Source organism: Arvicola amphibius, chromosome 5 (genome assembly GCF_903992535.2).
Source record: "Arvicola amphibius chromosome 5, mArvAmp1.2, whole genome shotgun sequence".
In the NCBI taxonomy this organism is placed as follows: Eukaryota; Metazoa; Chordata; class Mammalia; order Rodentia; family Cricetidae; genus Arvicola; species Arvicola amphibius.
This window is the reverse complement of record NC_052051.1, coordinates 26,028,859-26,046,050: the sequence shown is the minus strand read 5'-3', so window position 1 is coordinate 26,046,050 and position 17,192 is coordinate 26,028,859. Positions and strand designations below refer to the sequence as shown.

At 44.8% G+C, this 17,192-nt stretch overlaps 1 protein-coding gene across 1 annotated transcript in view; it reads right to left on the bottom strand.

Annotated features, from left to right (window-relative positions):
* Positions 1 to 2,846: 2,846 nt before the first annotated feature.
* Kif3b (kinesin family member 3B) overlaps positions 2,847 to 17,192 on the bottom strand; it is a 49,950-nt gene continuing 35,604 nt past the window's right edge. The window contains exons 6-9 of the mRNA XM_038331737.1: positions 14,384 to 14,497; positions 13,640 to 13,745; positions 4,003 to 4,181; positions 2,847 to 3,697 (exon numbers count right to left, since the gene is read on the bottom strand). Of these exons, the coding sequence (XP_038187665.1) occupies positions 3,601 to 3,697; positions 4,003 to 4,181; positions 13,640 to 13,745; positions 14,384 to 14,497 (496 nt within the window). The 3' untranslated portion in view covers positions 2,847 to 3,600. The remainder of the gene's footprint in view (positions 3,698 to 4,002; positions 4,182 to 13,639; positions 13,746 to 14,383; positions 14,498 to 17,192) is intronic.

Below are 17,192 nucleotides of genomic sequence, written 5' to 3'. Positions count from 1 at the left end.
TTGAAAATTTTCATGCCTCTTGCCCCAGGCCCAAGTACCTCAGATTAGGAACTGCCACAAAAACATGACACACATTTTTTTTTGTCTCTTTCTTTCTTTCCATTCTTCTTTCCTTTTATGATGTTGGGGATCAAAGACAGGGCCTTGCACACAAGTCAGGCAAGAACCACTAAGCCACACCCCCACCTGTCACTCTCATTGCTGTACCTTTTGGATGTCCATATTACAACTCAGTGCTGATGTTCTCCTCTAACTACATCTTCGACAGTGAGAGAAAACCACACATGTCAGTTACGGGCAGTCTCTTTAAAAGGCACCAATCATTTACAAGGACACCTTTCTGTAGATACAATAAATCTGATTGATTTTTATTACACATCTTAGTTTAGAATCACTTTTACATCGCTAGACAAAGAGATAATACAAATAAATATCAACTGTAAAACTTAAAAGTCCCAAGTATTGGCATATCCTTTGTCTAAAGACAGCCTAAGAGAAGGTCAAGATCATTAGTAACTCCAAAGAGCCATCAAGCCCCCGCCTTCTGCCTGCCCACATCATTCCCTTCATAAATAACCTCAGAAGCATTTTATTCAAGAGACAGAGAGGAAGGTGCCAGAATCCCAAAATACCAGACCAAGACTTGAATGATAACTGTGGGGCTGACTATCTTACCTAGCTCCCTCTGAGCTTTTGCTTTATGGCTTTCAGAGTACATTAGTAGCCCATTTCATCCATGATGGTATCTGGATGGTCCAAGGTATTCACAGTGCTCCTCGAGAGGCAAAGGTGATGCAGAACTGGATAGCCTATGTTAGCAAGGAGTCGACGCTTCTCAGAAACTTGGCAGAGTCTACATTCAGTGAGGGAGGACTTAATAAGATAAGGAAGGGCAGACAGGCCCACGCCTGAGCTGTACCACACTCTGGCACCCTGGGTCATGGAGGTGTAGGTGGAGCAGTTCAAGCAGCATGCAGGCATCTGACAGGGGGCAATTCAACACAGGTCAGTCTTAAGAAAGTGCTTCATGCCTATGATTTGTGGCTTCTGATTCTGAATCTAGGGGTCTGGAAATTGTGTCATATGAAGCCAGATACATTCTACAGATCAGAGGGAAAGAGAGTCTGATAAGGATTGTATGCGTAGCTGCAAACACCTCCCGGATGATCTTCTTAGATCCTTTTAAAGACTTGCTTCTAGACTACAACAGCTGCTGCAGGCATGAAGGCCTTCCAGCATCCCAGAACATTCGAGCTAACTATCAGTATAAAGCTTTGGTCCCTCAGAGAGCTGGTATGTTCTCTACTCTTGGCTCAATTCAGAACTCAAAGCAGCAGCATTCTGGGGGCAGCAAGACATTTTAGCATCTGCTCTTTTCAATATCGGATCCATGTTGAGAGAAGAGAAGCACCAGAGGCTGCCCGGGAAGAGACAGCTTCATTGCCACTTGGGTGGTCCTTCTACTTGGTTTCCACAGACCACTGTAGGAACACAGCTGGGGACAGGGCAAAGCTTGCTTTAATAATCATGACTGTCAGCTGGCTTTCTTCTTTTGTTTCGCTGGAAAAGTTCTGTAGATCACTTAACCACCACCACTTCCAACACATTAGCCACTTCAAAACACCAGTATTAAGGTATGGTATTACCTGAAGTTTCCAATCCTTTGCTTTGCTGCATGAATGTTTTTAGCCTACAGAATTCAGACTAACTGAGGAAATGTGGTAAGAAACAATGTCACCAGAGGACAGCCACCTTAAACCACACATCTCATCATTTGGTTCCTATTCAAACAGGCAAAATCTTAGTATATAAGGAGCAGGGTTTGAGCCCAAGAAAAGATAAGGACAGGTTCCATTATACCCTAGGAACTGCTGAATAGGGTTCTAGGCTCAGAAAGAATGATCACTAACATAGGGATAAATGGATCTCCATTCTGTAGAATGTCAAGACATTGCACTTGCTAGCTCCTCCTTCCCATAGGTTCTGATCCAGAAATGATATGGAGACCGAGCAGCTGAGTTAAAAATGCATCTCAAGGCTCACTTGAGTTGCCATTTTCCTGAGGCACCATGCCAGCAAGGTGCACCAGTGTGGCAGACTTGCAGACTCAAGACCGTCCCCTCAGGCTTGGATCATGGACTCAGACACACATGGGGGGGGGGGGCATGCTGCTAGCCTGATTAGCCATCCAGTGGGCCTTTACCACAGACGAAGGCAAAGGCTGCACATTGGAGTATTTCTAAAACTGGGCAAGTTTTCAGTCTCTCTCACAGACGACGAGAGCACAGACATCACTGTGCAACATAGCCCCCCACGCTCGCGCATTTCTCTTGGGGGAAAATGAGTAACTGTCACCTAATGACCAAAATAAAGCTCGAGGTGCCAGAATATGAAGAACTAAAACTTACAAACTGAACTAATCTATGTAAACAGGAAGTGTGAACTCTCCTCTGAGTCTACTCCCTCAGAGCCTTTTCTTGCCAGCACCTAGGGGAACCACACCTCCAGGAGTCAGTGGGTTTTCTGCTCTAGGCAGACAGGATTCCTTTGCTTCCATCTCTGTCTTCCCTTCCCCTGCTCTGAGTCTCCTGCCTCCAGCTCTGCATCTGCCTACTCATTCTGCTCCCGTGACAGGCATGGACCCAACTGGGCAATTCAGAAGTGTCCCTTCCTGAGGCCTGCCTCCAATTCCAGTCCCATCAGAGAAGGCAGAGCCAGCCCCTCCTCCCACAGAGACCCAGCTCTTAGCGCACTTGCACTTTGTGGGCACACTCTGAGGGTCGACACGAGCCCACTCCGCACGTGGACTTGGAGGCAGACGGTGACAAAGGAAGAGTAAAGTGGCATGGCAGACGGACATGGCACTGGTTTATAGACTTAGGTCTTTAACAGGATGGTCATGGTTTTGAGGTTTTAAAAAAGCTATTTCCCCAAACTCTCCCAGGAGGCAAAGGGAATGTCTTTTCTATTGCTTCCAACACCAAGTCCTTCTGGAGCAGGAACTGGAAGCCACTGCCCCGTTCAACAGATTCCACAGGCAGATCTACTCCTACTGAGGGGCCTGGCAGCTGGCTCGCTGGTTGTGCCATCCTGGGACTTGGTTCCAAGTGGGATCTCTCTCATTTCACCTGACAAAAGCAGGCACCCACTGCAGTTCTAGGGCTCTCACTTCCCAGCTCCACTGTCATTTTACTCCAAGGCTCCTCACATACGGTCCTAAGGAGGCCTCGCCGCCATATTGTGTAACAAGAAGGGATCCTGGTGTGAGGAAGGGCTAGAAGAGAGGAGAGGAAGGGAGGGTGGGAACGGGAGGAAGAAGGAAAGCAAGGTTGTGGTCATTCTCTTGCTGTCCACTTGGACTTTGCACTTCACCTTACCCATGCATTTCTGAGATGCTAATTCAAGGACACGTCCCAGAGGAGCTGAGTGCCAAATCAGGACCAGCATGTTCAGGCAGAATGAGTTGCTTAATCTGCAAAGAGGCCATCTCTTCTCCTCAGGGGAATGGCTCTGCGTTTAGGCTCAAGTCATCTCTGCAGTTTCGTGCTCGCTCTTCTCTCAGAAGACAATGCTGTTCCCACCCTGGGAGGGGGTGCTGGATTACTTGGGAACCAGCCCCCGAGACTGTGGGTAAAACTGAGATGCAGGGTTTCCTGAGGAGGAAGACGAGGATCCTGACTTCCTGCCACTTTTGGGCCTGCAAAAGTAAAATGGACATTACTAATCAGCATGCAGATCTGAAGGTGGCCTTTCCTCAAAGGCCTGAAAACCAGGATTCTTTGAACTATAAACCCACTAGACTAGACCAGCATGACCCGTTGGGCCTGGCCAACCCACCTTCCAGAAGAGGCACAAAACCCAAAAGGAGGGCTTGGATGCTCAGCACCGCAGGCCAAATGAACAGGGCTGGGAGCAGGGCTTCCAGAGGGCTGGGATTGAAGTATTCACTATCACACCTGGCTCACACATGCTTTCAGACACAGGTCGCCAGAAGCCACTCACCTGGCCTTGGATTTTCTGTTTGCAGTGCTTTCAAAGGATGATGCATCCACCTGTATCTCATCTTCATCCTGCAGAGCTGCATCTAGGGCAGCCTGGACCTTGGGGGAAATGGCTGGGCCCTCATAATCTCTGGTCGTCCGGCTGGGCATGTCCAACTCCAAGAGCATGATGTTCTCTGCCTGCAGCAGAAGCACAGCAGCCATCAGCAAGGACAAGAAAGCCAGACAACCTCTGAGATCAAAACCGCAAGCTACTTGCCATTAAAAGCCTCCCAGGAGGGCTGGCGAGATGGCTCAGCAACTAAAGGTGCTCGCCGCCAAGCCTGATGTCCTGAGTTTAGTCCTTGGAGCCCACAGAGCAGAAAGAAAGAATTGACTTCCACCAAGTTGTCCTCTGATATGCACACACGTCCCATGACACACATGCATCCAAGCACATACAAATAAAAGTGATAGAAAAAAGTGTTTAAAAAGAGCCTGCCTAGGATCTCTATGAGTTCAAGGCCAGCCTGGTCTCAGAAGGAGTTCCAGGACAGCTAGGGCTGTTACACAGAGAAACCCTGTCTTGCGGGGAGGAGGGAACCTGCATAAAATGATAGCGTTTCCTGTGTCTACATTGGTGTTTGTACACAAGTGTCTGGAAGGCAAGTGTCGTTCACATTTCATCTCTTAGACGGGGTCTCCCTGTGGACTGTGGCAGGGCTGGAACTCACAGAGATGCAACCTCCTGTGGAGCAGGGGCCGGGATTCAAAGCATGCACCACCACATGTGCTTCACCGTAGTTTTTGAGACAGGGCATCTGTGTGAGCCTGAAGTCAGTGCAGCTAGACTGGCTGTCCAGCAAGCCCTGAAGACCTCCCACCGATCTCAGCACTGGGCCTGCAGGTGCAGCAGGTGCCCGCTGCAGCTCCCAGCATATCGTATTTTTTTTTTTTTTTTTTTTTTTTTTTGGTTTTTCGAGACAGGGTTTCCCTGTAGTTTCTAGAGCCTGTCCTGGAACTAGCTCTTGTAGACCAGGCTGGCCTCGAACTCAGAGATCCGCCTGCCTCTGCCTCCCAAGTGCTGGGATTAAAGGCGTGCGCCACCACCGCCCGGCAGCATATCGTATTTTTATTTATCTAATTTGGGGGGGGGGGGGCAGAGGTGAGCCAGAGTTTCTCTCCTGGAACTTACTCTGTAGAACACTTAGCGTCCAGCTTTTTATATGGGTGTCTGGGATTTGAACTCAAGTCTGCAAGGTTATATTCACAGCACTTTACCAACTGGGCCCTGTCACAGTCCCAGAAATTATGTTTCATAAATTTTTTTCCTGGTAGGACTGAAAGTTTTTTTTTTTTTTTTGTTTTTTTTTTTTTTTACTTTGTTTTACTTTTTTTTTTTTCAGAGTTTCTCTGTATAGCCCTGGTTGTCCTGAAACTAGCTCTTGTAGACCAGGCTGGCCTCAAACTCACAGAGATCCACCTGCCTCTGCTTCCCAAGTGCTGGGATTAAAAGCATAAGCAACTATTACCAGGCTTTACTTTTAATTTTTATTAAAATAGGATCTACAAAACATACTACTCACTATTAACCATCTCACAAAGTCAGATTTGGTAGTATTTCATATGTTAAAAATTCCATACAATCATCACAGGTTTCCCAGACTATTTTTCTCATTCCAAACAGAAATCCTTTATCTCTGACATGTTTATCCGCCTTCCTCCTCCCTGGTGTATGGCAAGCACCGGCATGCTCTCCATGTCTATGGATGTTCCAGTCAAGATCTTCACACGTGGCCTTTGATGGCTGCTGTTTTCAGGTTTTTGGGGTTTTTTTTTTTTTTGCTTTTGTTTTGCTTATGTTTTTAAACTTTTTGTTACTTTGTTTTTTCAAGACAGGGTTTCTCTGTGTAGCCCTGGCTGTCCTGGAACTTGCTCTGTAGATCAGGCTAGCCTCAGACTCAGAGATCTCACTTAATATTATGTTTATGAGTCATCCATATTGCAATCCAGACCAATGCTTCATTCCCCTTTTTATGGCCAATGAAAGTACTGCATAAATACCACAACTCATGTATATTCATCACGTGATGAACATTTGATTGGCTCTGGCTTTTGAATATTGAACAAAGCTGCAATGATGATTCATCATATGCAAGTCCTCATGTGAACATGTGTCCTAATTTCATTTCTATTGTGTGACCAACGCAATGACCGAAAAAAACCTGGAGAGGAAAGAATTTGATATTATCCTTCACGATTCTAGTCCACCACTGAGGCAAAGCAGGCCTGCTAGCTGTTTCATACAGCATTAACTGACCAGTTAACATTAACAGTGAGGGAGTACAGTGGGAACGGAGAGATGTTGCTGGCTGGCCAGCTCACTCGCTGCCTCATAGCTGGCTAGCTTTTTCACATAGCCCAGGGACACCTACCTAGGGATAATGCCAACTACAGTGGGCTGAGTCTCCTGCATCAGTTAATAATCAGGATAACGCCCACAGACATGCCCACAGGCCAATCTGATCTACACAATTCTTCAATCAAAGCTTCCCTCTCAGACGACTCTAACTGTGTCAAACTGACAAAGCTAACTAGGACATGTATTTTCAATGCTTCGGTATAAACACAACATCTGATGTGTACTTAAAATAATGCATGTTTTGAATTATATAAGGGGGTATGGAGAGTCATAAGTGTTTTACAGATGTGTATTAGACTTAATCTGTCTATAACATTGTTCAGATCTAGTTCCCTTGTTAATTACTTGTTGAGTTATTCTATCCATCAGTTCAGATATACTAGTGAAGCTGCCAACTATTACATTTGACTTTCTGTTTCCCCCTTCTCTTCGCTCAGTCTGGCTTCACGTACCTGGGCTTTGCAGGATACATGATTGTAAGTAAGTGTTAGCATCTTCTGGGAACGCTTTTGGTTATATAAAAATTTTGCCTTATTTTCTATGCTATTTATGGATTATTCTAGCTATCTTCTGAACTAACTCTCCTCTCTCCTCTCTCTCTCTGTCTCTCTGTCTCTCTCCTCTCTCTCTCTCTCTCTCTCTGTGTGTGTGTGTGTGTGTGTGTGTGTGTGTGTGTGTGTAATCTCCTTCTATCCTATCTATCCTATGTACACAAAGTGGCCTGAAACTCATGGCAGTCCTCCTGCCTCATCCTCCCAGGTGTGAGCCATTATACTCAAGACTGGTGATTTTAATTTTCTACCTTGCTTTTCTGAAATTTTCTGTTTTTATTTTTTTGTAATAAACATATTTTGTATAAAAATATCTCATATAAGATATGAAGAGGTACAAAGACAAAAATAGTTATCATTAATAGTTGACACAGATGTTCCAGCAGCTTGGAGGCGTCAGCATCTGTGTGCTCCTGGGGAGCAGGTACAGGGCAGGTATGTACTTTGAGCTCCACTTGAAGGACCACTTTTTGGCCCTGCTTCATGGCTGCTTTGTAAACTGCCTCCATCACAGAACACTACTTGGTGAATGAGCCCTTCCTATCCAAAGGCAAGTGCAGAGAGGGCAGCGCACACCGCTCCGCAGCTGCGGCCACTGCCTCCAGGAGTCTGCCTTAGTGCTCCAGACAGCCCCACTCGTCAGTGTTAATATCCAGACTGTGCACAGAATTTCTCCAGTGGAGCAGACTGATACCAAACCTCGAGAGTTCCTGCTTTCAGTTCCACTTCTGGTCGAGTCTGTCCTCTGGAAAGTCACAGATTAGATTTGTGCACTTTATTTTTTTTTTTTTTCTTTTTTTGGTTTTTCGAGACAGGGTTTCTCTGCAGCTTTTTTTTTTTTAGAGCCTGTCCTGGAACTAGCTCTTGTAGACCAGGCTGGCCTCGAACTCACAGAGATCCGCCTGCCTCTGCCTCCCGAGTGCTGGGATTAAAGGCGTGCGCCACCACTGCCCGGCTAGATTTGTGCACTTTAAAGACTTTTTTTTTTTCTCAATTACAAAAGCCTGGCAAGTTATGCACTATCTGAAACTACTAGAAAAAAATGCTTCTAAGGCTTCTGCCTGATACCGCCCTTCTTCCTCCATGTAAAAACCCACATAATAGGCAGTTTTTGCTTTCCTTTCTCAATTTTAAATGACTAAGCACCAGGACTAAGAGCACTCAGTTCATCTAACTCTGGCTTGAAAGGAGATAAAAACTTTTTTAAATGAAATGAGTTATGATGACTCACACCTGTAATCTCAGTGCTTGGGAGACTGAAGCAGGAGGATTGCTATGAGTTTGAAGTTATTGTGGGATACAGACAGGTTGAGCTACAGAATGTAATCCTGTAAAAATATTTGATTTCAAAAATACAGGTTGCCCGTGGATAGTTGCAAAAATACAATTAAGTAAAATGAAGGAATTTTAAATTGAGCACACTTTACCAGTCAGGGTCAAGCAGTTTACATTTTCATGGATTTCATACACCAGATTTTTAATTCATGTATACACTTCTAGCACCAACTTTTTTTGTTTGTTGTTTTTGTTTTTGTTCTTTTTTGTTTTTGTTTTGTTCTGTTTTTCGAGACAGGGTTTCTTCTGTAGCTTTTGGAGACTGTCCCAGAACTAGCTCTTGTAGCCCAGGCTGGCCTTGAACTCACAGAGATCTGCCTGCCTCTACCTCCCGAGTGCTGGGATTAAAGGCGTGCGCCACCACTGCCCGGCTAGCACCAACTTTTTATAATTCTGTTTGTTTTGTTTGTTTCTTTGTTGAGATAAGGTCTTTACATGTAACCCTGGCTGACCTGGAAGATGTTATATAGATAAGGCTGGCCATTAGTTACTTCCTGCATGCTGGATTGCAGATGTGTGCCATCATGAACAGTACAAACTGCTTTTCAACTTAGTAATACATCATGTCTCCCAGTCCATCACTTACCAGCTGCCTGTGCTCTAAACAACAGGACCAAGTGCACAGGGAAGATAGGGGAGTTCAATTAGAGAGGACAATCAGACATCAGGTATGGGCCCAGCAGGTCAATTAGAGAGGACAGTCAGACATCAGTTATGGGCCCAGCAGGTCAATTAGAGAGGACAGTCAGACATCAGTTATGGGCCCAGCAGACAGGAAGTATTTTATTGCACGGTATTTGGGGGTCACTAAACAGTGCTTGACTATGTCATTTTACATGACTGTGCAACTGACACACATGTTAAATGGAAGTCGCAGTTCCCTAGGACAGGTCTATTGCCCACCACTGAGCACCTGTATCTTCCTAAAGGTCTCACAGAACTGTCAGCACTTCCTTAACTATGAATGTCTTCTGGCCTCTGTGGACAGGGTGCTTGCTCCCCACCCCCCTTTTTCCTAAATCTCACTCTGCCTTTCTTGTTTCTAATCTCTGTGTGGGTGGCTGCAGGTGCAGTTGTATGTGCATGCCTCTGGAGGCCAGAGAATGCCCTCAGGTGTCATTCTCAGGAATGCTGTCCACCTCCCTTAAGACAGTGTCTCTCATGGGCCTGGAACTCACCAAGCAAGCTAAACTGGCAGGCCAGCAAGACCCAGAAATCTTCCTATTTGAGACAGTTCTGTGATTGCGAGGCACAACCCCAGAGCCGGCAAGGTGGTTTGTGGGTAAAGGTGCATGTCATCAACCCTACTGGTTTTTTTTTTTTTTTTTTTTCTTTTTTTTTTTTGGTTTTTCGAGACAGGGTTTCTCTGCAGCTTTTTTAGAGCCTGTCCTGGAACTAGCTCTTGTAGACCAGGCTGGCCTCGAACTCACAGAGATCCGCCTGCCTCTGCCTCCCGAGTGCTGGGATTAAAGGTGGTTTTTTGTTTTTTAAAGTTTATTTATTTATTATGTACACAGTGTTCTGTCCACATGTATGTCTGCAGGCCAGAAGAGGACACCAGATCTCATTACAGATGGTTGTGAGCCACCATGTGGTTGCTGGGAATTGAACTCAGGACCTCTGGAAGAGCAGACAATGCTTTTAACCTCTGAGCCATCCCTCCAGCCACAGTTAACCTAAGTTTAATACCCAGGATTCACACAGTGGAGGGGAAGAAATGACTCATGTCCTCTGACCTCCACATGCTGATGATGGTGTGCCTGAGTGTGGTTTCTGGGGCTTGAACTCAGGTCCTCCTGCTCAAAAGACAAGCACTTTACTAAACAAGTCATCCCCAACCCCTGCCTTTCCATTTAGTAGTCATCACCCGCATGCTATTTCATATATTATTTGTTAAAATTATTGTACATGTTCTCAGATCTCCAGGAAAGTCAGGTACACACACTGTGACTTGGCATAATGGTGTCTAACGACTTCTCAAACCTAAACTCCCTGAAAGAAACACACAGACACACACACACACAAACACACACACAAACACACACACATACACACTGGGGTTAGTGAAATGACTAGGTGGGTTAAAATGTTTTCTGCGAAGCCTAACAACCTGAGTTTGATCCCTGGAACTCACATGGTGGAAGAAGAGAACCAGCTTCCACAAGCTGTCATCTGACACTTGCTGTAGCATGCGTGTGCATGCCTCCCCATCCCCACAAACATACATACACATATTTTAAAAAATCAATGTTATTTAAACAATTTTTAAAATCCACGAACAGTCTTCTGTTGTAGAATATAACTTAGATGGGTTACATTAATTTATGCTGTGGAACATTTATTTAATGATGCAAAGATGTGTTGCATTTGTTCAACTCTGTGAAGCTGTGTTACTTTGCAAGTCTAAAACACTGATTGGTCTAATAAAGTACTAAACAGCCAATAGCAAGGCAGAAAAAAGGTTATTCTCTCTGGCAGACAGAGAGAATAAATAGAAGAAATCTGGGAAGAAAAGATCAAGGATCAAGAGAAGGAGGAGGACTTGAGGGGCCAGCCACCTAGCTACATAGCAAGCCACAGAGTAAGAAGTAAAGAAAGGATAAAGATAAAAGCCCAGAGGCAAAAGGTAGATGGGATAATTTAAGAAAGCTGGCTAGAAATAAGTCAAGCTTATTATTATTAATAAGGCTGGGCATTCATAAGAAAGAATAAGATTCCGTGTGATTTATTTTGAAACTGAGAGGAAGGCCCCCCAAAAAGCAAAGAACAAGTTAGGCAGTGGTTGCTGTGGGACAATGGTCTGTACCCTGTCACTTGTATTTTAAATAAACACTGATTGACCAGTAGCCTGGCAAGAAGTATAAATGGGGCGACCAGGCAGGAAGTAGAGGCAGGGCAACGAGAATTCTGGGAAGAGGGAAGTTTCAGTCTGCAGTCATCACTCAGACACAGAAGAAGCCAGACAGAGAGCAAGCAAGACGTGACTGCCTAGCCGATAAAGGTACCAAGCTACGTGGCTAACACAGACAAGAATTATGGGCTAATATAGTTATAAGAGTTAATAAGAAGCCTGAGCTAATAGGCTGATCAGTTTATAATTAATGTAGGCCTCTATGTGTTTATTTGGGACGAAACAGCTGTAGCAATCAGGCAGGACAGAAACCTTAGCCAACAGAAAGGTGTACCAATGTGGGGCTGACCAAATCCACTTAAAAGCCTGAGAGAGCTTGGGAAGTTATTCTAGATAAAAAACAATAGAGTTAAGCATGTCTTATTATAACAGCAATTTCTCAGGTGGGCTCTGCTTGTTAGAGGCAAGTGCTCTCATTTAAGAGAGGCTTCCTGACTCAGCTTTAGTGGCAAAACCTTGCAGCTCTTTTAAGAGGTCTTGCCACGAAACACTTAAATGGTGTTAATGAAAAGCTGACTACATACATTTTGGTGGTGGCAGGGACCCTGGAAAACCATAGAGTTGTGGCAAATAAACATGGCTCTGGCCAGTATCTCTGCCATGAGGCTAGACTCTCAGGAAAGAGCTAAGGAATGGGCTGGAAACAGCCATCAAAGCCACGGCTTTAATCCTAGACATACTGCTTAGCAAATTAAAGGTTAATGTGGTCAGAAAAAGAAAGATATACAGTAAAAACAGATTCAAAGATGAAGAAAACCTCTAAATGTGTGTCTAAAAATATATGTAGGCTTGGGAGGGAAAAAAAAGATAAAGTCCTTTAAAGAAAAAAAAGAGTAGTTGGGTGTGGTGGTACACATCTTTAATCCCAACACCTGGGAGGCAGAGGCAGGTGGATCTCTTTAAATTCAACCTGTTCTACAGAATGAATTCCAGGATAGCCAAAGATACACAGAGAAACCCTGTTTCAAAAAGCCAAAAATTAAAAATAAAAATAAAAAAGAGGTTAAAATAAAGCTACATAAAGATGAAAAATGCACAGAGTCTAGATGCTGTATGTTATTGTGTTGTCGTTAAATTGATGACTGAGGAAGGAGCAAAAGCAGCTAAAAGACATTTGATTATAAATGCTGCTGGATTAATCATATATATATATATATATATATATATAATGCTTTGACTTTAAAATTTAACTCAAAAGATATGTTACATTGGAGAAGAGGTTTTGCTTTTGTTTCCACAGGAAATAAGGAACTGTGGATTCATTCTGCATTAAGAAAAATCAGGTTTGACCAAGGAAGAGCGCCTGAGAAATCTCCAATAGGAGGAATGACTCAGATGTTTGAGTTCTACATTCATAACAGTTCATAGACTGCTGCCTGAGATGATCAAGCCTCACAGGAAATTCCAGTCAGGACTTGATCATAATTCTAAATTTTCTTTTTTTAAAAAATATTTATTTATTATGTATACAATATTCTGTCTGTGTGTATGCTTGCAGGCCAGAAGAGGGTACCAGACCCCATTACAGATGGTTGTGAGCTACCATGTGGTTGCTGGGAATTGAACTCAGGTCCTTTGGAAGAGCAGGCAATGCTCTTAACCTCTGAGCCATCTCTCCAGCCCCCTCTAAATTTTCTTTAGGTCCCCATAAGATGATCAGTGCCCCCAGTCAGCAGGAAGTAGTCTAGAAAACTGCGCCCACATTCTCAAAAAAATGGATTATGGATGTTTGCTTTTGTTTAGAATGTTGTTTACAAGTTATTATGAATAATGGTCAGTAGAAAGCTAAACAAAGGAGATTCAATTCAGAGTTGTTGTTTAAAAAAGGGGGGTGCTGTGGGACAATGGTCTGTACCCTGTCACTTGTATTTTAAATAAACACTGATTGGCCAGTAGCCAGGCAAGAAGTATAGGCAGGGTGACCAGGCAGGAAGTAGAGGCAGTGTAATGAGAATTCTGGGAAGAGGAAAATTTCAGTCTGCAGTCATCACCCAGACACAGAGGAAGCCAGACACAGAGCAAGCAAGATGTGACTGCCTCACCAAAAAAGGTACCAAGCCACATGGTTAACACAGACAAGTATTGTGGGCTAATATAACTTATAACAGTTAAGAAGCCTGAGCTAATAGGCTGATCAGTTTATAATTAATGTAGGCCTCTGTGTGTTTACTTGGGACTAAACAGCTGTAGCAATTGGGCAGGACAGAAACCTCAGCCAACAAGTGGTGGCACATGCATTTAGTCCCAGCACTTGGGAGGCAGAGGCAGGCAGATCTTGTGAGTTCGAGGCCTGCCTGGTCTACAAGCTACTTCCAGGACATCTAGGACTGTTACACAGAGAAACCCCATCTCGAAAACCAAAAAAAGAAAGAGAAAAAGAAAAGAGCAAAGAAAAGAGCCAAAGAGCGAAGAGTAAAAAAACCAACCACAGTCTTCTCACCCTGTATCGGGGCTCTGGCCGAATCATCATGGACATCCGTGCGTGCTGGCTCAGGGGTCTCTTGTATCCCACAGCAGAGACTGGCCGCTTCATCATCTGCTGGCTCCTGAAAGGAGATGACAGTGGTTAAGGCCCTGCTGGAATATGCCCCACAGGCCAGGACCAGGCCAATGGGATAAGCTCTCAGAGAGTACTCTAAGAAGTACTCCAAGCCAGAGAGAACTGAAAGCAGTAATTTCTGGGACTAAGGCTGACAGAAGCCATGTGCTAACTTCTTTGCTTTTTTGCTTGAGGTGCCAGCTGATCCATATGTGGGCATCATGCCTCCTTTAACCTGAAAGGGACCCAGTAACTGTCTTGTTCTCAGACAGCAGACAAGCATAGCTACCAGCACTACTATCCCTGCTTCCTTGACAGACAGCTCCACATTTCCAGCATGGTCCAGGTGTAGACTGACATACAAAATAACCCCTCTGTCCTCGCACACCGCAGCCGAGAGGGAAAAGGAAGACTGGAGGTCATGGGGAACCGTAACTAACTGGTGCATGGGTGACAAAGCCTCCCAGTTTCTAATATCATGATTCGACCCAGCTTGAGCCTCCTGGGCCTGTAGCTCCCACAGAATTAGGCAGGCAGGTTCCAAGTTTCAATGCATTCTCCCCACATCCCAGTAGCCTGGTCCCATCATACAACATTCTTTTGTTTTTCCACCAGCAAGTCTGCTTCAGGTCAGCAGTGACTCACCCCAGTCTGGTGAGAGGGTGTAATTTCCAGTGGTCTTCTTCGTCATCAAAGAAGGACCTATTCATAATTTTATTCTTCTCTTCCAAGGGGATAAAGTTTTCTATAATAAGATGCCTGTAAGAATACATGTAGATAAATACACATAAAGAATGCACACAGAACTAAGCAGAGGCACAGACCTATATCAGCTACCTGGGAAGCTGAGGCAGGAGGGTTCCTTGAGTATATGATGTCATCCTGGGCTAGAGTGAGATCCTTTCTCCAAAAACAACAACAAAATAAGAGTAAGAGTCAAGTCACTCAGCAAACATTAAACCCTACACAGTTAAGACAGACACCTGGTCCTTACCTGATAAAAGAGGTAACAGTACAGCATCAGCAGGTGCTAATTGTAATTGTGATCTGTGTCAGGAATATGGAAAGGACTCTCCTACCCAGGCAGGGTAAGGATGTGAGTGGACAGTGTGTGTGTGTGTGTGTGTGTGTGTGTGTGTGGCGGGGGGAGGCGACACAGAAGCCATTCTAGGGCAAACATTTGTTTCCCAAAGTATCGGTAAGTGGGCCTTCTGCAGTGCTGAATGCAGGACAGAAGGAAATGGCTCCACCCAGTCCTGTGACTTGCTGCCTAAGCTGGCACACCATCCATTCTAATCATCCAGGTTAGTAAGATGGGCGGAATGGAAGTTCCTACCAACACCAAAATAAAGATGATTCCTGAGCTTCTGCCTGACCAGGGACTGAAAAGAGCATCAAACACGCCGGCAGGTGACATACACTGCACTCCACTACTCGAGGCTGAACCAGGAGGACCAGGAATTCAAGATCAGCCTAGGCTACACAGTGAGTTAGTTACAGGCAGGCCGGGGCTACCAAGCAAGAGGAATAAAAGGAAAACACTGAACAGGAAGTGAGACCTCACTAGGTTATCTCTAGGATTGTGATTGGCCCATATTTGCCTGTTATTCCAAAACCTCAGAACAAACAATGCCAAAAGGATGTTACTATGGGATGGACATGGGACAAAGCCCTCAGAAGGGCAGGGCACTAAGAAAAAAATGGCTTCCTCCAACAGTTTTTGAGAATGTGACATTTTCTCTTTATTTTGTTTGATATTTCAAGAATTATTTTTCATTATTATTATGTTTTTTTCTGATTGCAAAGGTTCTATTTATATATTAGAAAATATAATTATTCATATTTCCAGTATCCAGGGGGTGACTATTATTAATATAGTTCTTGTTCTGATCTTTTCTCTACCTGACTACAAAGAGGACTGCTACAAACAGTGTGTGTGTGTGTGTGTGTACATGTGTGTGTGTACGTGTGCATGCGTGTGTGGGTGCTCATGTGGGTGCGTGTGCATGTACATGTGTATGTGCTAATGCTGCAGTGCATGTGTGGAGGTCAGAGAACAACTTCATGGAAAACATTCTCTCCTACCTTTATGTGCTTCCTAAGGATCAAACTCAGTCACCAGGGTTACACAGCAGGCACCTTTACCTGTGTTCATCTTAGCAGCCCCCCACACACTGAATTTTTTAGGTTATTTTATATGTATAGAATGTTTTGCCTGAATTATATGTCTGGGTACCACTGTAGTGCCCACAGAAGACAGAAGGGTGTCAGATATCCTGGAACTGGAGTTATAGATGGTTGTAAACCACTATGTAGGTATTGGGAAATGAACCCAGGTCTTCTGTAGGAGCGGCAAGTGCTCTTAACCACTGAGCAGTCTCTCCAGTCCCCTTATACACATTAGATTTTAAGGACCCTTTTCCAAATTTAAAACTTGATCGGTAAAAGAACCTGTTTGAAAATCCCTTTAGGGGAGGGTTCTGGGTGGGGGTGGGGATGGAAACAGGAGGGATCAGTGGCGGGAGGATGGAGAGAGAGAGTACTGAGACACACAACTGGAATGGGGGCATTTCTGGGAAGATCTAGAAACAGTGCAATGGAAACACAGTGCATCCATAAGGGTGACCCTCACTAAGACTTCTAGCAATGGGGGTTATGGAGCCTGAACCAGCCATCTCCTGTAACCAGAAAAGACTTCCAGTGGAGGGGATGAGACATCAACCAGCCACAAACCCCTTAACCTACAATTTGTCCTGCCTACAATATGTGCTTCAGTAAAGGCAGCACAGAAACTGTGGGAGTAGCCAACCAATGGCTGGTCCAGCTTAAGAACCATACCACGGGAGGGAGCTCACCCCTGACCCTTGCTATAGGGCCAGGACCTAAAGGCAGGATAGCCAGAGACCTAGGATAGAACCAAACACAACTAGCAAAAACAAAAAACAAAAAAAACCCAGCCAATGAAATGATTCCTAACAATATTCTGTTGTACTCACAGACTGGTGCCCAGCCCAGTGGTCAGCAGAGAGGCTGTACCCAGCAACTGACGGACACGGCTTCAGAGACCCATAGCCAAACTCAGACGGAATTCAGACAATCCCGAGGAAGAGGGGAAGACGGGTTGTAGGAGGCAGAGGAGTCAAGGACACCACAAGTAAACCTGGGCTCACAGGGGCTCACAGAGACTGAACAAACAACCAGGGGACCTGCATATATGTTACAGTTGTGTAGCTTAGCCTTCTTGTGGGACTCCTGACAGTAGGGGCAGGGGCTGTCTCTGATTCTTCTGCTTGCTTTTGGGACCCTTTTCTCCTACTGGGTGCCTCATCCAGCCTTAATAGGAGAGGAGGTGCCTAGGCTCAGTGCAACTTGATATACCTTGGTTGCCTGATATCCATGGGAGGGCTGGCCTTTTCTGAAGAGATGAGGAGGAAAGGAGGTAGGGGAAACTGTG